The 21,240-nt window shown below is 37.5% G+C and overlaps 1 protein-coding gene across 7 annotated transcripts in view; it reads left to right on the forward strand.

Moving 5' to 3' along the window:
• Nucleotides 1-21,240, forward strand: part of LOC131434549 (uncharacterized) — a 157,993-nt gene that overhangs the window by 53,130 nt on the left and 83,623 nt on the right. For all 7 annotated transcript variants that reach the window (XR_009230345.1, XR_009230349.1, XR_009230350.1 and 4 more), the window contains one exon: nt 17,342-17,356. Coding sequence is in view for 1 of the 7 variants with exons in the window: in XM_058601370.1 (XP_058457353.1) it covers nt 17,342-17,356 (15 nt within the window). In the remaining 6 variants the exon portion in view is untranslated. The remainder of the gene's footprint in view (nt 1-17,341; nt 17,357-21,240) is intronic.

A 21,240-nucleotide genomic window follows, 5' to 3' on the forward strand; every position in this document is an offset into this window, starting at 1 on the left:
AATGTTACCCCAACTAATTTCCATCCAACGCCGATCCGCAACTCGATTTCGAGCTTGTTCACATTGACTTTGACCTCAAAAAACAAACGCCATAGGACCAAAGTTGTTTACATGGGAAAGCGATGCCTGTCGTGCGGACGGACAGAGCCCCGTATGCAAATTTAGAGCCCTCGGTTCTCGGTCTGGCGGTAGCAGTCGAATAGATTATATGGAAAGAATTCTTGCTGTCCAGCAAGCGACAGTCAAGTTGATTGAAATTATACGGCTTAGAATACCATTGTGTGTTCCGATGCGGTTTGGTATTTTGCTATGTTTACCGTGGGTTGTAGGGTGATACAAGAATAAAATTGCTTACATAAGCAACTGGACATTTACTATCATGAAATATTTTACCTCTCTTTACCCAATCTTATTTCAAATACCATTCTAAAGAACTCGTCAAAATGGAAGCAATAATAATTAAATAAAGCTGATATTGGGAAGTTGAATCACTCTAATATTCTTAGCCAATCGTCTTTGAAACAAGCAACAGTAGTAACACCATCTAACGAAACCATCTAGTCAGGTGGTCGCTGCAAAATACGGGCCGGTGGTTCACTTCATGGGCTGTTAAAACGCGGTCGATTATCGATAGATCAATCGCAAGTGCTTTGGACTCCGATATATCCATTGTGAGTGCCGACATGTCGTTAACGTTTTTAATTAAAACTACGTTGATATTGTGTACTATCTAACAATTGAAATTCGACCTATATGATTGATGATATGCAGGATCTATTGAATTATATATGTACTCTGCGTTGTTTGACATTGAAAACGTTTTAGGAATTTACTGAGTTCTCTTTGTTGATCCCGTCTGACAGTCATCTGATAGTTTTTACCGAGAAATAGTTTTAATTGATAGTTTTGATAAGCTTTGGTTGATTTCTGTCAGAGTGGAGCCGAAAACCGACTGCAAATAACTCGTAGACTCACTTGGGGAAGCGGGTTTTTGGCTAAAGTCTACGTTGCCTCATAATTAGTTGTTTTTATTTTTCAAGAAATTAAAGTTAAACGTCCGCGCGTTTCCTTTGCTTAATCAAAAATCCAGTTGAAATTGAACGAAAAGGAACGTTCCACTTGAGTCAATTAGTTCTGATTTCTGAAAATCATCGTCAACTGTAATCTGTACGTTGAAAGTGATTATCAAATGAGATACTCCGTAATTCTATGACCAAGTAGAAGTATACTCACTCAAAGACAGGTGACTCTTTCTGTTTTCTCTCTCATTTTCCCTATTCCCTATTGAAGTAAAAAACTAAAAACGAGTACCAACGTAAACATAGACAGATAAGGCTCATTATTCTTTGCAATTTTTATTCTGTCGGATTATTACACCCAAACTTCCGTTTACGTTAACTTTTATTTACGTTACCTCTTTTTACGTAACTCTTTTTACGAACAGAATCCCAAATAACGTTATCTTTTTTTACGAACCAAATCCCAAATAAACTAAACTTTTTTTACGAACCTACTTCGTAAAAAGAGGTTTTTGCATACAAGGAAAATCATTTTCGGCTCATTTGCATTCCATGGAAATTTCTATAATATGGGTATTTTCGGAACGGGTTTGATGAGTAGACGTCGGAAAACGATGTTTAAGGTGGTTCTGGATACCAAGATGGCGACTTCCGGTTTATTGATATTCCTTGAAAACCCTTACAATATGAGTATTTCCGGTACGGGTTTGATGAGTAAATGTCGCAAAACGATGTTTGAATAGGTTCTGAATTCCAAGATGGCGACTTCCGGTATATTGGCATTCCTCAAAACTCCTTACAATATTCCTCAAAACCCCTACAATTCGAGTAATATCGACACATATTGTAAAGGTTTTCAAGGAATATCAATAAACCGGAAGTCGCTATCTTGGAATTCAGAACCAACTCAAACATCGTTTTCCGAAATGTATTCATCAAACCCGTTCCGAAAATACCCATGTTCTGAAGGTTAATAACGAATATCGATGAACCGGAAGTCGCCATCTTGAGAATTCATGCGACTTAGAACATCTCTTTCCTGCAAATACTAATAATTTGTGTTCCATAGTTATCCATTTTATTATACATATACAATAATATACATACATAGGGAAAACTTTTTTTACGTTGAAAATTCCAAATAACGTAAACTTTTATACGTCATAATTCGATTTATGAAGTCCCGAAAATTACGTAAATGGAGGTTTGGGTGTATTTAGTTACAAGGTAATCAAGCAGTGACAGGAAAAATGAAGATAAGGTCAGTTTTAGAATTTTTGGAAATCAGCAAAGGACCGATGTTAGTAGGATGAAAAAATGATCAGAATTTATCGCTCATCTACCAATACCAATTCGTGAGGAAGTTTGAAAACTAGAACTAGGCAGTGCTGTAAAACTTCATTCAATACAATTGAAATCGAATGTGTGCACACACTGACGATCACTCTACTGCAGTAAACTTCACATTCAAACACATTGGGCCGTATGAATAAAATGTAGTAAAGTCTGTTGTTTGTAGTATCTTCTCAAAAACATAGTCCACAGAGTAAAACACGTTTGGTTTGGTTTTAATTTTTCTACTTCACTTCATTAGCAAACACACGAGTAGCAACCTCTGGAGCTACCTACCGAAAAATTGTAGTAAAGACTACATGTTCGAACGTTGTTGTGTAGTAAAGTCTTTGCTTTTGACAGGAACGTGATCCACATGTAGCATTTACTACCGAAATTCAAGCATGCTACATTTTATTCATACGGCCCATTATCTTCGCTGTCGCAGCGAAGGGGCATCGTCCCATCCTTCATTCGTTATCTACTGGAGTAACAAAATATCTCTTACGATTCAATGAAGGAGCGGCCTTCTAGTGAGACTCGTGTAAACATTCGACGCGCTTCAAGATAATGAATGAAAGGATAGCCAGTCATGACAACTGAAATATTAATTACAAAATAAACATAAATTAGTTGTTCCCTCTTTTAGTTTTCATTTTTAATATTTCGAAACACATCTCAATACATTTCAAACAGTCGAAATTATCGATTTCAACTTGCTGGTGATAATTTAAAACCCAATTGAGAACCGCCACCCTCTATTTATCATTATGGTCGAGAGAATTTTGTGTTATCGAGTTGACATTTATGCCTATTCATTCGCACTTGCTCACGTGCTGACAGTCAACGGCTATAAATTTCATTTTTAACTAATAATATTCCATTTAAATGAACTTTTACCGCACTGGGAGTAGGCAATTCCAGAGAAATAACTGCGAGATTGACGTAGGACTGCAATTGAGATGTGTATAGATATTGATTGATTTGATACCGTTTGACCGTTTAAGATTTTGTAGTACTGAAAAAGACAATTTGATTTCCAAAGAATTTGTTTGTGTTCTAGAAAGTAGGGCGGTGATTTAAGAGAGTTTTCTAACTAAGTTCTTTAAGTTATTTACGCGCCCGGGTTGGTGGTTCAATGCATAGGGCGCTACAAGCCAATTGTCGTATGTTCAAGCCCCGGCTTGGAAGGATTCTTAGTGTCAGTAGAATCGTAGTACTAGCCATGCAATGATTCTGTACGTTATAAATCGGCTGCGAAGTCTGTTGAAACAGAACGGCCAAATGCCACAAAAGGAGTGTAATGCCAAGACTTAAAGGTTACTTTTGGGGTCCTGAAAAGGACCGTTAGTGACTTTGGAGTCCTGAGAAAGACTATTTGTTTACGGATGATTACGTTTGTATTCCAGGAAGTAGGGCGCCATTCCAAACCATTTGTAAGTTTGAGCCTAGATTATCGTAACACAAGTCGTACATATGTATTTCAATATTTCATACATCTTATTATTTGAGTGAAAAAAACTATCAAAATGCTGTACAGGATTCATTTGTGGCTACGATATTAAACACTCTTCGAAACATTTTCCTCGAATTCGATGCTAGCGTTATTTGCACTCGTTTGGTGCGAATTTCATGCAGCGAAAAGTACACAAAGCTAAGCAAATTATTCTAGATTTGAACTAAACTGATGATTTTACTTTCGATATGCAAATAAAGTAATCTTAATAATGCCTTAGATAACATTTAGATTCATTAGAACGGTTGATTTTGTATAATGTTCCTCATTGTTGTCCACTTTTCGTTTTCTCCAATGCAAACGACTAGCAGCTGTATGACGCAAACGCGCTTGTTCGAAGAGAAACTGGCTTTGCGAGCGACCCGCAACATATGAGCTCGTAAGGCCGATTGATGCCAAACTGCTTTTTTACAAATGGGTGGTCCCAGCGGCCACAAAAATTGCATTAAGGATTTGCATATTTCAGTGGACAAAACTATGAAAACGCTGTACGAGATTCATTTGTGGCTTTCAGAAGGACCAAATTGTGAAATTCTCTACGATATTAAACATTTTTCGGAAAAATTTCCCACATGCGTTGTAACTGAATGCTAGCTTAATTTACGCTCGTTTGGTGCAAACGACCAGCAGCTGGATGACGCAATCTCTCTAGTTTGAAACGAAACTCACACTGCAAATGTCCAACAGCAGATATGATCACAGAAGAACTAGTTGTTGTTTTTTCTGCGTTTAGACTTGAGGAACGGAACCTCATATTCGCCATTAACTGAAGCACCAGTTGAATAATGCCAGGTGTAGTTCCACTTTCTTAACGTAGATGGCGGTTTGCGCACTCGATGTGTCTCTATTCATGGATTTTGATAGACTGAAGCTAGCAGACGTGCAACAGGGTATAGTTGTAGGTTCGGTTGATTTTGATGTTTCGTGTTTGGACCTATTTTTCCACTATTTAAACAATGTTTGCATAATAAACATGGTACTAATAACTATAAGTAAAGAAATGCGTAGTCCGCGTCGTCAAAAACAACGCGTTTCATCGATTACGTAACTTATACCATAATATCTCTGGAACCAGAAATCACAGCCATTTGATCTTTGAACTTGATCAATGGCCCGACAGTAGCTTTCAAACAAGCCTAAGTTTTGTCGTGAATACGACTTACTTTACTATGGGGTGCCTTTTCAAAATTTATCTTCTGAGAGAGTGATAAGTTTTTGATCGTGAATATCTATTGTTGTATCTAATGAATCAACATAATTCTTGCGACATGCCATCGGAAATATGATCACAATTTTATGATAAAATTTTCAGTTTCGTGACATAGTCTCAAATAATTCAAAATTAAATTTTTCTGAAATGTTTGGTATACACGAGTATCAAAGAGGATAATTCATAAGGCGCGTTTGCCTTTCTCGTATTTTGAAAGCTCATAGCTCAGTGATCTGTGGAAGGATTTATATAATCTAACTACCAATAGAATCGAAATTTTTCAATTTAAACGTGTAAAGCAAAAGTATTGAAGTATTTCAATAGTACACTATTGAAAAACCTGTCTCATTTGACCCATGTCAACACCAGCCAATCAGAACGCGTTCTAAGGAAGAGAACAAAATATCTGCTGCTGTACAACAAATCGTCCGAGAAAAATGTTCCGAAAAGTGGTGAATATCGCAGTGAGTTCCTCAATTTGGTCCTTCTGAATGCTAGAAACGAATCCCTACAGCATATTGATAGTTTCTTTCAATAAATTATGCAAATCCGAAATGAAATAAACGACATTAAATTCTGTATGCTGCTATTTTTACAGCCGTTAGGACCGCCCATTAGTGGAAAACCTACAAACGAAATCACATAAAAGGAAATCTCTTAATTATTCTATGGATTCTATCGCCACTGCGAGCAGATGTGTTTTGTGTCGTCTGCACAGCTAGTTTCGCTTTCGACAAGAGAGATTACGTCACAACTGCCAGTCATTAGCATTGGGAAAAAAACAACGGTGGAGAGCATTACACAATATCAGCCGTTCTAATGGCTCTAAAAGTTTTCTAAAGAACTATTAGAATTTGTTGTTCGCAAATCGAAGGTAATTATCCTCAGTTTAGTGCAAATCAAGAACAGTTTGGTTAGATTTGTGCACTTTTCGCTGTGTGAAATTCACAGTAATCGAGATCAAGTGAAGCTCTCTTTGTTTTTGCGAAAAATGTGAAAAAAGGGAATGCTTGCATAATTCATACAATTGATATTCGGAAGTGTTAAGGAACATGTCAGTTGTTTTCGTATTCACGACATCCAGTTATGTCTCTAACATTACCCACCCGCCTTTTTTTAAAATCGGTTCAGTCATCATTGAGCGGTAAAAATATTCGATCTCGTCGAACTGAGTCGAATGGTATTTAACACTATGGGTTTCTAAGGCTTCGTTCGAAAGTCGGTTTTTCCTGAAATTCTAATATCTTTGTATTGAGAAAGGCAATAAAAATTCAATGTATTTAACTCTTACCTCCTCTCAGCGATTGACTGTGGAGAATCAACCCTATGAATAAAAATCACTTCAAGCTGTGGAAGTTTACCAAGAAATACTTCGTGTGGCAAGCTATCTGATGCTGTGGCTAGAAAAGCAACATTTACATCTGTTACCTTTTCTAAAGCAACACAATTGTTCTGTTCTAATTTGGGTATGCCTGCCATCACATCAGAATTCCGCCCAATAGAAAATATTTGGCCATCGACAAGCGCAACTTCAAAAAGACACAGAAGGCAAAAACATCCTTTATAAGTTCTAATATTTACGGCTGACCACAATGTCTGCCAAAACCAGTACATTAAAGTTTTGGAGTTAAATGTTTCTAATGCTCTGTTTTGAAATAATGCCATTTGTGAATATTTTCACCGAAATTATTTAAAATCAATATTTTATACCCATGTAGCTAGAAAAAACTGTATATTTTATTCTTCATCCAATTGTAATCCTAATTCCGTAAGATAGCTGAAAATATATGTGCTGATTTTTTCCACTAGCACCAGTTGCTACTTCAATAACAACCATGCCTTTCGGCCACACACCTCTTCGCTATGCATTTCATTTACCTGATATAACAATTTTACATCTAACGAGAAGAAAAGTGCACAATCATGTCGGCTCCAGTAAATAAATCAAAATCCGAAGCATACGGAACCAATCAACGAGTAGCCAACGCTGCCAGATTGTGCCGGTTGGATTAGACTGCGCACTGGAAAGCCACCGAATGTAAACCCATGGATGGGGCAGGGGGGAGGGGTCCGTTTTGTTGTAAATACTATAGCCTCGGATGTGGTTACAGGAACTGGCTAACGTATTGCCGCTGTTTACCACGCGTTGTGAGACTCAGATTTTTCACCACTAGTTCGGCTGTGGTTTGCCACAAAAGTCGTGTGGGTTCCGTACTAACATTGTTAGGTTTACAGTTTCGAGGACAATTCGCTCGGACAATGAAAGTGAAAGTAATCATCTTGTAAATAATAACATTCAGCTTGACGGACACGGATTTACAATGTTCGCTAGGGGGAGCAGTTAGGTAATAGTGATTGAACTTAGCGACTGGAAGAAGAATTAGTATGTGAAGGTTGTTGAGCACTCCGTGAAGCTCTAGTGGCTCAGACTTGTTGTTGTCTAAGGTTTCAACGAAGCTTTTCGCTTGATAGACTCATTCATTCAGCTCAAATGTATTCTTTTCTTTTGAAACTGCTACTTACCTACCGAAATGAAAAAAAAAACTGATATAATCATCGTCAACGAAACCACAAATTACCATTCAACTTACATACGCTACCTTAATAAAGACTTCATTATTTGTGGTAGTCCTTAATCAAAGGACTTCTGGTCAGTATAGGAGTACACGGAAAATATTATGGGACCAACTACGATCGTAAGTTAAATGATCTATAATGACATATTCAATGAGATTCGAGAATTGCTACTTTATATGGTTGAAATTGACCAAGTTTCTTGATGTTCGGGAATGAAAAAAGTCATTGGGTGTTAAATCACCACAATTGACAGTCTCACGTTGCTTCAGTGGCACAGTAGCCACATGACCCGTTCTGCCGAAGAAACAGGCAATTCCTTTGCTGTAATGTGCTTTGAGCGCGAGCAACTTTAGGAGGTTCTCGTTGGTTTGAGAAGATCCATACAATCAATTGCTGTTTTACTACCGTCGCTACCGCTCAAAAATGTTCAAGATTTAACTACATTTTTTTAGTCGAGATGAAATTTTCCACTGACTGTAAACAAACAAACTAGTGCTCGGATGACACAACGCTCTGAAGAACAGAAATTTCAACAGAAAATGTTAAACTTTACGAAAATGACAACGATTTTCTTCAGACATCACTGAAATGTCCCTATTGTAAAAATTTAAGTAACAACCTACCTATGATATACACTACTCATTATTAAACAACAATTACTTTATTGTAAGGGCATATTCAGGAGTGTTTTAGTTCTAGATGCATAATTAATATCAGTTTTAAAATTTAAATCTAGAAATTATAACAAAATAAACTGGCAGCCCCAACAGCGTTTTATCTGTGTTTCAAATATAGAAAAAATAGAACGGCAATGTATACCAGTTTTAAATTTGACAGTAGAACTGGCCGAATAAATAAAACTAAAACGGATTGCTGGGGATACGTTCGTTTCAGTTTCATTTACATTATAGACCACCCATATGAATCTTGCAGCTGCTGAATTTGCTCTAAAGGACTGTATTCATTTTACAACCCACTAAACATTAGGAACTACTGGATTTACTATGTTTTGCTGAAGCGGATCAGACTGGAAAACTTTGAATCAAAGTCTGAGAAAATTGGTAAATGTTAATGTTTGGAGTTTACTATCACTATTTCCGATACTTTCGGAACTGAAATTCGGGAATCTAGTATATTGTAGTTGAAGTTGGTGGTACCCTTCTCTTTCATCGACAAAGTAATTTAACGATTACACCACTTGTATGGTTCCATTTCCAAAACTTGAAGTGTCAGCCATACGATCTTCGAAATCTACTCAGAGAAAAAATTTAGTCTCGAACGAGCCTAAAATTATCGATACCGGTTCATCCATATCCAAGAAGTTTGAGCGATAATGAGTTTTGACGTTTCTATTATATATCTGGAATCAGACGTGATCTTCAAACTAGATTAATGACCCAATAGTTGTAATCCGTTGTATCTAGTATAGAAAGTTGTCCTTTCCCTCGTCGAGGCTATGAATAATCCTCACTTACAGGTTCGACACTTAAATCTGCCCGATTCTCCCGATCACCCGTCTGTCTGCCATCTCTATCAAAAATAACAAGATCTTTTTGCTGCCCCACCTTTCGCCCGGCTCTTCACCATCTCGATGTCAACTCCGTTTACTCCGCTTTCCACGACATTTACTTCTCTGTGTTTCCTTCATTCTCTTCCGTCACGGAAATCCGCTCCAGTCAATGATCAACATGCGGACCACCCGCCGGATCCTCGTAGTCTGGAAGTGTTTCCTGCGGACCCACAGAAGGATTCGGTAACTTCCGATACGTTTTCACGTCACCTGGATGATTCTAACAAGTTTTCATCACCACCGCTTACGGAGGACCATTCCCGTCGATGGGACGCGGGCCACCCGCTGAGGCTTGAGACCATTTCCATTACGTACCCAAGTAGCAATTAAAATATGTTAAAATTTGCATGTTTCACGATTGCTACATAACGGTTATTTTTATTGGATATGTTAGAGAAGAGATTTCACGTGTTTTTTGTGACAAATGTGAAAATCATTCATATTACTGCTTGTGAAACCAACTCAAAAACCTGTAAGGATTATGTTCTACCTTGGTTTTATTAACTGAATGTACACTATGTTCGTTTGAACAGTTTCATTTCCAGCTTTCTCATAACAAATATTAAGGAGTGTATCGAAAATAAGCTATCTACATACATTTGTGTTGTACGTATGTATTTGTGATGGTTTTGCCTTTCTCATATAGAAAGGTTATGCAATCACTTGAAAAAACGACTAGTGAAAATTATATACCATTCGACTCAGTTCATCGAGCTGAGCAATGCCTGTGTGTGTGTATGTGTCAAATAATCTCACTAGGTTTTCTCGGAGATGGCTGAACCGATTTCGACAAACTTAGATTCAAATGAAAGGTGTCGTGGTACCATACGGAATTCCTGAATTTCATCCGGATCTGACTTCCGGTTCCGGAGTTATAGGGTAAAGTGTGTTCAATATTGTACACCGTCACTTAAACCGGCGAAACAAAACACGTAAAAAAAATTCTAAACTGGTCTCAAAACTACACAAATCGATAGTCATCATCAGTAGGCAACCAAACAAACCGATTCCGGCTATCCTGGTTCCCGGTATCCGGTTCCGGAAGTACCGGAAATAGTGGTCATATATACCAAAATGGATCTCACTCACTTTTCTCAGCGATGGTTTGACCGATTTCCACAAACTTAGATTCAAAAGAAAGGTCTTTTGGTCCTATATGCAATTCCTGAATTTCATGCGGATCTGACTTCCGGATTCGGAGTTATAGGGTAAAGTGTGTTCAGTATTGTACACCGTCATTTAAACCGGCGAAACAAAAAACGAAAAAAAAATTCTAAACTGGTCTCAAAACTACACAAATCGATAGTCATCATCAGTAGGCAACTAAACAAACCGATTCCGGCTATCCTGGTTCCCGGTGTCCGGTTCCGGAAGTACCGGAAATAGTGGTCAAATATAATAAAATGGATCTCACTCACTTTTCTCAGCGATGATTTGACCGATTTCCACAAACTTAGATTCAAATGAAAGGTCTTCTGGTCCCATACGAAATTCCTGAATTTCATCCAGATCCGACTTCCGGGTCCGGAGTTATAGGGTAAAGTGTGTTCAATATTGTACACCATCACTTAAACTGGCGGAACAAAAACCGTAAAGAATGTTATAAACTGGACTCTAAACCGTTATTCCCTATCTTAGGGTCAATTGAAAGGTTTTATGGTCCTACCAAAAATTACTGCATATTTTCGGATAGAACAAACATTTAAATCGTCATTTAGAGTGCGTACTAGTAGAGTTTGTATGTCATGTTAGTTGGTGGCCGTACGAACTGACGTTGATTATACCGGTTCTCGGGTTCCGGTGCCGGAAGTGCATATAATAGTGAACCCACTTCGTTTTCTTAAGGATGACCTACGCAATCAAAGCACTGTTTTATTCTGTAAGTTATACTAGTTAATGCACAAACAATGTCTTGGTTTGTTTCAAAAATCGAAGAGAAAAATTTTGAATGGAATACCACAATATTATATGTACATGAGAAAGACATCATTACACCACTAGGTGGAATAAAACAGGTTTTTCATGCTCAGATCACAGCAGGCTGTGCGTTTGGCTGTCAGTTGTGCGGTTAAAATTCTGCGTTTTCAAAATATCGCGTATTGCAAAGAAGGTGAAAATTAAGGTTCTGGACACATGGCTAAGTGAGAAGGGTATTACATGCGAAAATTGGCGAAGCGGTTTGGAATTCATTATGTCAGTGTTAAAACTATTAGCAATAAGTTTGGGGAACACTATTCTTTGGATGAGCTACCAGGAAGAGGTAGAAAATCCGGTTCTTCCATCCCGAAACTGGACCAGAAAGTGGTATCTCTAATCATGAAGAACAAATCAGAGCATCAAAAGGCGAAATCACCTGAAGACCTATAAAAGGCAGAAAATTTCGAAACAAAGTGTAAAACAGAAGAAGCGAGTAGCAACAAGGGCTCGGAAATTGTATTCGCGTCTTTTGTAGTGTCCGGATGCATGCGTTTTGATGAACGATGAGACTTATGTAAAGGAGGACTCAAAAACCCTTCCACGTCCACAATACTTTACTGTCGTCGTTGGGGAGGATGTGATCGATGCGAACAGGTCGATTCAAGTGGAGAAATTCGGTCGAAAGGTACTGGTATGGCAGGCAATATGTTCCTGTGGTTTGAAGTCACCCATTTTTTCACTACCGGAACTATAAATGCAGAAATCTATCGATCTGAGTGTCTCCAGAAGAGATTGCTGCCTTTATATAAGAAGCATAGTACACCTCCACTAGCTGGGAACATGCAGGAGTTCAAAAAAAAATGGGCTCATGCGTCTAAAAAATGCGATGCAACACTAGTACGGAGCTTAATGAAGAGCGTTCGATCAAAAGTTCGAAAATTCGTGAAAGAATAACTTAAATTTCAACCGGTTTTCATTACGCTCCAGTTTAACTTCGTACAAAAATGGATCAATTTTTAGTTTTAATGAATACATCCTTCTTCAGTGTATCGGTTTTATAAACCATTAAACATGATTTATAAAACCGATACACTGAAGAAGGATGCAAATAACATTCCGAAATACGCGTATCTGTATTGTAAAGCTTGTTATGCTTCATTAAAGTATAGTGACTTTGTGAAAGTGTAATAACGTGACAGTGAAATAGTGCAATTAAATGGTACATAAATAGTGACACTATTGAATATATTCCGCTAACAGCTCCAAGTGAAAAATAGGAATAAAGTGTTTGATAGACAGAGAAGATGTGTGGATATAAGGTATCGGTCGGGTGACGGCCAGGATGTAGACCATGTTCGATGTACGCGCTATTGTGTCTGACTGGCGTTTTAGAGTGACTAAAACAAGATTCAGAGTGGCGAAATGGTAGCGCGTATGCACGGAATGCATAAGAAGGCATATTCGAGTCCTGTCTCTGAGCGTATCTTTTTCCAAAAATTCATCTTTTCTGTTAGTTTTTCATTCATTAGGCTTCTCCAATATATGTTTCCGCTCAGTCATTGCAAAACTGAACTTAGTTATGGCGGCTTTACGTCAAACAACTTAAATTAATAAATCAATAAACTATCGTTTTTTGTCATAATTTGAAAGAAAAATTTGTGGATAGCTTATTTTCAATACACTCCTTACTGCAGTGGAACATATCAAACAAGAAACTTGTTGCACATCATACAATCAAAGTGCGCTTTCCCAATTTCTCAATCGTTTAGAGAAGATTTTAGAAATACAGTACGAGAACAATGTTTGTTACTTGGGTAGCAACGTCACCTATAAAACATGGTAGACCCATCCCTCCAGCCACTAAATGAATACATCTTTGAAAAAAAAATACCCTATACATTAGTTCCACGTTGCCAGGGGCATTTCTTATAACTATTCGAAAACAGGATAAATTAATAATTTGTAACACTGCTTCACAGCAATTCTGGGAAATACAACTTCCAGCAGGTGTTCTTCCGTGACTGGCGGATTAGATCATGAGGAACTGTCCAGGTGATGTTGGTACTTTTCGATGGTGGCCGCATGCTTCTTTTGATTTGGGTCCGCGGGAAACACTTCCGGGCCACTAAGACCCTGGCGGGTAGCCCGCATGTTGGTCGTCGACTGGAGCGGCTCGGTTCAGTCATCTCTGAGAAAATTGAGCGGTAAAAAACAACACTTTTTGTCGGTTACGTCACTTATAACGTTATATCTCCGGAACCAGAAGCCGCAGCCGTTTGTTCTTCCAACTTGAACAAAAAACACGTTGACCACGAAACACGTCCAGGACGGCCGATGATGAACAGGTCAATAAAATCAAGGAAAAAACGTTGACACAACTGTATTGGGGCCGGGGAGATTACTTTGAAGGGAACGAAACAGATTGGATTGGAAGCACGCGAATCTATAAATATAAGCGAAATTATAGCTAACGTTTCAGTCTTACGTGTAGCATGGTAGAGGTAGGTTGTTGCTAGACAGCAAGACAAAAAGTGCCATAAAACGATTTGAAGCTTTAATTGGTATGCTCTGATCTTGTGTCATGCAAGCTCGGATGAAATTCCATGCTATGTCGTTTCGTCTGAGAAGTTGACAACTACCCAGGGTAAATTTTGAGTGCTTAAGATTAATTTTTAATTTGTATAAGATGATCTAGATTGATAATGCGAAAAAGATTATCGCTTCCAACGAAATCGCAGAATGGTAGAGAAACTTAACGCTGTAGAAATAACTGCTTGCATACAAAACTTGAACACAAGCTTGGCGAAGAGAAGATTAAATATCAATATCCGTTTCGCAAGTATGTACAAAGATATAATTGCATACATTTGGGATATTGGTGTAATTTCCTCGGCTATAAAACAAATACAAATCAAGACAAACAGTGTTCGGTGTTGGTTCCTAATCAAGATCAACCTAAGCAGACTCTCGTGCGGAATCAAAAGAGTGACGATTGATTGAACTGTTTGATTGTAGATCATTAGAAATTTTGGTTGCCTTGTTCCACATCTTGTAGTTTTTTATTGCGGTTTCTTTTTAGAAATCGACTTACCTCCACAAAAACAACTTTCACTTAATTTTCATCGCGACAACATGCACGGATTTCCGAAATTACGCTGTTTTTCTACGAGGATTTCCGAAGTTACGCGTTTTTTTCGGCATCAAAAAAAATTATCGATTTTGGAAGTCTCAAAATTTTTCTATGTCCCAAAGGCGATTTTCACAAAAAAAAAATTTTCGAAATTACACCAGATCTGGACCATGCGTTTCTAAGATATTTGGCATCATAAAATATTTTTTCTTTAATTTGGAGGTTTTTTTTGCGCGGATTTCCGAAGTTAAGTGGTTTTTTACGCGAATTTTTTGCGTGGTTGTTTTTACGCGGATTTTCGAAGTTGCGCGGTTTTTTCGGCATCAAAAAAATTATCGATTTTGGAAGTCTCAAAATTTTTTATGTCCCAAAAGCGATTTTCACAAAAAAAAAATTATGAAATTACACCAGATCTGGCCGTTTCATGCATTTCTAAGATATTCTGCATCTAAAATTTTTTTTCTTTAGTTTGGAGGATTTTTTTTACGCGGATTTCCGAAGTTACGCGATTTTTTTACGCGAATTTCCAAAGTTACTCGTTTTTTTACGCGGATTTCCGAAGTTTCGCGGTTTTTTTACGCGGATTTCCGAAGTTGCGCGGTTTTTTCGGCATCAAAAAAAAATATCGATTTTGGAAGTCTCAAAATTTTTTTATGGCCCAAATGCGACTTTCACAAAAAAAAATTTTGAGATTACACCAGATCTGGCCGTTCAATGCATTTCTAAGATATTTTGCATCTAATTTTTTTTTCTTTAGTTTGGAGGATTTTTTTACGCGGATTTTCGAAGTTACGCGTTTTTTTACGCAAATTTCCGAAGTAACGGGTTATTTTCCACGCGGATTTCCAAAGGAACGCGGTTTTTTTGCGCGGTTTTTTTTGGCGGTACGTATCCCCCGCGTAAAAAGATACATCAGTGTATGTCTCGGGCAAGGTTGAAGCCAACTGACAATTTGCATGATTGGCAATGTTTTTTTTCAAAAAAATTGAAATTTGCCAATCAATGTTTTTTCACTGAACCCATCTTTCACGAACTAGCTATAGCATTTAGAAACAACATCTGTAAAAGTGGAATTAATCGATTCATTTGTTATTGAGATATCGTGCTCACTGCAAATAAGCGTTTTGCGGCAGGGGGCGTACAATCTACAATCTTCCACATATAACGAAAAAATTGTTTTCAATCGTAGCAAAACATGTACTATTCGATGCTTTTTAATTCATTGATATGAAATAATTTCCACACTCCATAGAGTAGCCCCTTAAGTTATCTTAAGGGCTGAGGTCATTATGTCGCATAAAACCACGTGGCTCGCTGTGCGTATTATATTTCTCTCCATGCTCTCTCGCAAATGTGCAAAATGACTCTCGATGTGGCCGGGTGGCCAAGAAAGTTTTGATATTTTCGGTTACAAGTTTGACTACATCACATAAAATCCAAGAAAGTTGCCGCTTGTTTGGCAGCCTTTTTGAGCCGATTTTATTTCTCTCTTATGTTTCGTTACGTTACCAGGGAACTAAAATGGCGCCGACATAGAAATCGACCTTCCTCCACAAAAACAACTTTCACTTAATTTTCATCGCGACAACACTTATGTTTTTATGCACTAATCGCATCTAAACTAAATTATCTAGACATTGTCAGGATAAATTTTCGATCCATTCTTTTGAAGGCGAGTTATTCAATGAACAAGTTGAAAGTTTCAGTTTTCATCTATGCAATTCTTCCTTCAGAAAAGAAAAAAGACTTTCCCGACCGCTAAAGTCAATGAATCATTCTGAAATTTTCACAGAATTATCTAAACTAATTTTCTAAGAGATTGTCAGTTGGGTTTTTTTTATATTCGTCACCGTTTCTGAGAAAATCAGATTTGAAGATTAAGCGCCCTTTTTGCAGTGGTGTACTGAGTAAATTTGGCACCCGTGGCAAAATATGATTTGCCGTGCAGATGGTTTATGCAAAATTTGAGTTCAATAAAAAAAATCTCTACTAAGCAATTTATGCATGTTTGTCTGTGCTGGTAGGTGAAAACTTTTTTGAAAGGTTTTATCTTGTTGGAAAATTCTAACAAGAATTGTTGCAGTTTTTTTTAGTTACGATTAGATGTTTATTAAATAAATAAGCTACTAGCGGTCGGTTTCCCTCTTATTTGACGTGTCCGCTTAAAAGAAACATCACTGAATCATCGAAGCAGACTATTTCTATTTTTTCTATTACGTAATTATGCAATACTATGCAGGATATGAGCGCAGTCAAATAACTGTATAATTACTTACACAAAAAGGCTCGTTCAAACTCTACAATTAAGTAATTTGCTTGATAAGTTCGACGCTAATCTTTTCCGTCAGAAAACCGCCCTGATTGATTGATGAAAACTGTAGCTTTGGCTAATGACAGCCTAGAAAACTGTATTGAGATCAATTTCATCTATTCGAACATTGTAACGAGTCGTGGTATATTGTTCGATGTTAGCCTATCAATCTTTCGCCTAAGCAATGAGGACAGAAAATATAGCCGTTGCGTGAAAAACTTTCAGTAGAGAAAAAAAGAGGAAAATTACAGCGAAGTAGCGACCTTTTGTTCAAGTAGTAGGAGCAGTGATGGGTAATGCGGTGCACAGACACTTTGAAATTTATTAAATTAATGTTAGCGAAACTTTGTAAATATAGTATCCAATGTCTTCCTGGCCGGACGGTGCGCTTTAAGCAATTACGATGTTATCAATTTTTTCAACCACTCCAGCAAGGGTATCATTTTTCAACTTGTAACACTAGTATTGCTCATTGAACCGAGGTCAGCCATTCAACTGATCTTTTACGACAGCCGTAGTCTCAATCGATTTAGATTGGACTGCTGTGCTGTTGTGTAACATTGCCGGCATTCGAATGGCTAGGCAGTACTAACAGATTTCCCCATCCTACTTTCCACTCAAACCGTATTAAAATTTATTACATCGCGCGCTCGGCTTTTAATCGTAACGCAATACCAGACCCATCTCTTCCAACACCTCTAATTAAATCTGATTCTAAAATTTCATCATCATTTTTCTTCTCTTCTCTTCTTTTCACAGCATCTCACCTATCAGGTACGTACCCTTAGCCCGGCCACGGTCTTTCTAGCCTTAGTGCCAGCCAGCCAGCCAGCCAGCCCAAGTGGCAGAAAACGCGAATTTCAGCGCCCCTTTGTCGTCTTCATCAAGAAGCTAGTCAACGTCGATTAGAAGAGCACTTGCTCCCTGTTTTTCCCATCGTAAGAAATCCGTGCGTTCATTACCACCTCGACCACCAACTCCACCACCACCACCCCAAAACATTGCACCATCTCGTCAACCAGCAGACCGCCTCCACAAACTACAATTATTTATATATTTATGTACACACACTAGTGGTGCTTCGTTACCCTAAAGAGCACAATTTACATACATTTAGCGTAATTTATTCACAAAAATGTTTGCATTCTGTGCGGCTGATGAGACCCGTTGGAGAGCAGTGGTAAAATATGAACTCATTTATGCACACATGTATATGGGGAGATAGGACCGCTAGAGAGAGCTAGAGGGTACATTCGCTAACAATGTGGCGGCCACCAAGATTGCTACTAATAAATCAGCGTATTGCGCGATTTTCGAGTTCAGCCGGGTGGGCCATCAGAAACCGACAGAAGCGGCGCAAGGACATCGTAATTAGTCATGCTGAATTTTTTTTCTCCTAGCCCCGAGGCGTGGGAAAACCAGGGATTGAGGGATGCGATTTTTGTTTTCGTCGGAAAATGACACCTAGGTGCTAGGTGGCAGCGATGGGAAGCGGCATTTGACATAAAGTTTAAGGTTGGTTTTCATTCCTATCAGGTTTCTAATTTTAGCCAATGATTCGTAATGCATTGAGGCGTAAGTGGATGTGAAGAATCTAAAAAGCTAAAGTAAACAAATTGCATTCGAGAAAATTAGCAAAATACTTCATGTCAAACGTGCGACCTTCAGGTCAAGTCTGTTGACATTCATTAGGATTCAATTTTATCGATATTGTCCCGTTCAATTTCCTGCAAGGTAACACTTCATATTTGCAATCACCGCGTGCACAAACATGGGTGTAATTGGATTAGCATGTACATGTAAAAAAAACGCTATGACATTTATCATATGAACTTCAGGTAACCAATTTTCTCTGCAGTGACCAAGCTAAAGTTTATGTGCTGGAGGCGGCATATTAAAATTGACCGTTGTTCTCTTCTCGTAATTCCTCCGTTGTACTGCGGTAGTCAGTCTACTCATGCAGATTGGTTAACTCATGGTCACGCCTCATTTTTTTTAAATCGCGTACCGAGACGAAATCGATTTGGATAAAGCGCGTGAAAAGTTGTGGAACATCAAGTTCATTACGTAAATGCACCGGGGTAGCAATCATTTAAGTCACAAGAACTATTCGGAAAAACGCAATAAACAGTACACTAAATTAATAAGCTCATGTAAAATGCTGCCGCTCGGAGATGACATTGTGCACCGGCACAATGTTCGTTGAAAGCTGCAGGCAAAGAGTAAAAAAATGCAACGCACATTACTGGTCAATTTTTGCAATGTAAAAGTGAGCAAGCATAGGTATGAGGGTTTGCGGTTAAATGAATTATAATTGTGGGGTTTTTTTTCGTCTTTTTTTTCAACAACCCAAAGGTCAGGTGTAATTTTAACGGATCATTGATGCATGAAAGATGCGAGGAGGTTATTTTCTATCTCTTCGATTGATGCACTTTTCATGATTTACTGTTCTCGGCGAATTTGACCTTGACCGGTAAATTCAATAAAGTAAAGACACGGAGAGAAAATCATCGGTAGCCGTCAGTTGAACAGCTATTCTTTTTTTACAAATATAATTTCACAGGCTTGCTTTTGTTTAGATAGTTGATTACATTAACATCAGAGAGTTCAGAATTTGGAACACTTAGAATTGGAAAACAGAAAACTGATACTTTTTAATTTACGTTTAAAACAACATCCGTATTGCTTTTTCCAGCAAATAATTTCTGTTTCATTTTGCAGATAAACGGAACGCATAAGTTATCCGCAATCGAAACTGTGGCAACATATATCATTGATTTGTGTACGAGTAATAAAACACTATTTGATAGAATGTATGAATTCAATACGATAAAAAATACGGGTAGCAGCTTATTCAACGAATTCCAAATATTATAAAACAAATGGAATCGAGATGTAAGCCGCTTCTTCTTTTTTTATGGCTAAAAATCGATGACCAATATACAGATTTTAGCACGTTTTTATTACTTCATGAATATTTCATAAGCTATACGATCTCCGACTTAAGAAATTTTGATGCTTCCGACAGTCAAATGTGAATGTGTTTTATGTACGACACATCTGAGCAATTCCAGTTATAGATAAGATGTCATCAGGTTTCAAATACTCTGATTCGGATGAAAGTTGGTACAGCATTTATTTTTCACGAATGGCAAGACCTACACAAGGCTGATTTTAAAAAAGGGCGTATATATTTTTTAAATTCATTGAAATTCGAAAACATTAAACTTTATATTTGATCAGTATCTAACGGGGCAAAAAGATTTTAAAAATGACATGTGAATGCAACTGTGTAATGAAGTCCGCGAAAATGTTACCACAGAGACGGGACTCGAACCCGTTGCTAGCTCCTAACCAGGGAAATGGTTTTGCCAATTAAACTACTCTGCATATGAAAACACATGAGGAGAAAGCCGTCTCTGCGGTAACATTCTTGTGGTCTTCATTACACAGTTGCATTCACATACCATTTTTTCAATCTTTTTCCCGTTAGATACTGATCAAATTTTAAACTAGCTCAAGACGGTTCTACAGCTTAACAAGACTACAAACAAACCATTATAATTTTTATCAAAATGGTGTTTAAGAAGAAGTCATAAGAAATCAAGTTGAAACTAGAAAATATGTACACTGAAAAAATGTTGTGATGTTTCGAGTCGAATTTAAGCCAAAAATATAGAATTTCAAGAACAGAATATAACTCTTTTGAAATATTTTTATTTTACACCTGATATTAAAACCGAAATTTCACCTAAATATGATCAATGCATTTTTAAAATTAAACAAGTTACGGCAAAAACAATTGTTAGACATTTGCAATACTACAGATTTTTTACGAAAATGTCTCTACAACTCAAAAACAATATTTTTTCCCCATAAAGACGTTCCCCGTAGAAGTAACCGTTCCCGAGATATTTCAACATAAAATGCGAAAAATTTAGGTTTTCGTTAAATTGCAGATTTTTTTCAAAACTGCGCACACAAGAACTGTTATTCTTGTCTAAACATACAATTACCAGTTACTTACTAAAGTCGAGCAATTCAACAAAATTCTTTGAAATTTATGTCTAAATATCTCGAGAACGGTTACTTCCAGGAGGAAGTTAATTATGCGCAAATTCCCGTTGAGCTGTAGAATAATATTTATGATTTACCACCCAAAATTTCAAAATTTTAAATGACTGTGAAATATTTTTTCTGTAACTTCCTAAATTTTAAAAAGGTTTCCTTTTATCTAATGCTGCCTCTAGTATGAGGATTAAAATGAAAATGTTGCAAAGAGACCGTCCATAAACAACTCAGACAAAAACCTGCTACTTTTAACCCTCCCCTCCCACTTTACTGTAAGTCTAAGTAGACTTTTCATTTTTACAGAACACTTTTTTAATAATTTTCGGAGAAAGGTAGTATTACTATGTCTTCATTCATAGTAATACTACCAGTTCAAAATAATGTTTATAGTTAACACCAAGTATGGCTTTTATCGTCTCAAAGAACGCTCTCTAGCAACTCTTCACACGATGCAATCAGTTCCATCAAAGAGAGACGGATATCATCGCCGCAACAAAAAACCTGCATGATTCATTTAACATAGATTAGACACCAGTGCGAGAGCAAATTTCTCTCCATGACCTGTCCGAGAATCAAAGGTTAGTACG

Source organism: Malaya genurostris, chromosome 3 (assembly GCF_030247185.1).
Source record: "Malaya genurostris strain Urasoe2022 chromosome 3, Malgen_1.1, whole genome shotgun sequence".
Classification (NCBI taxonomy): Eukaryota; Metazoa; Arthropoda; class Insecta; order Diptera; family Culicidae; genus Malaya; species Malaya genurostris.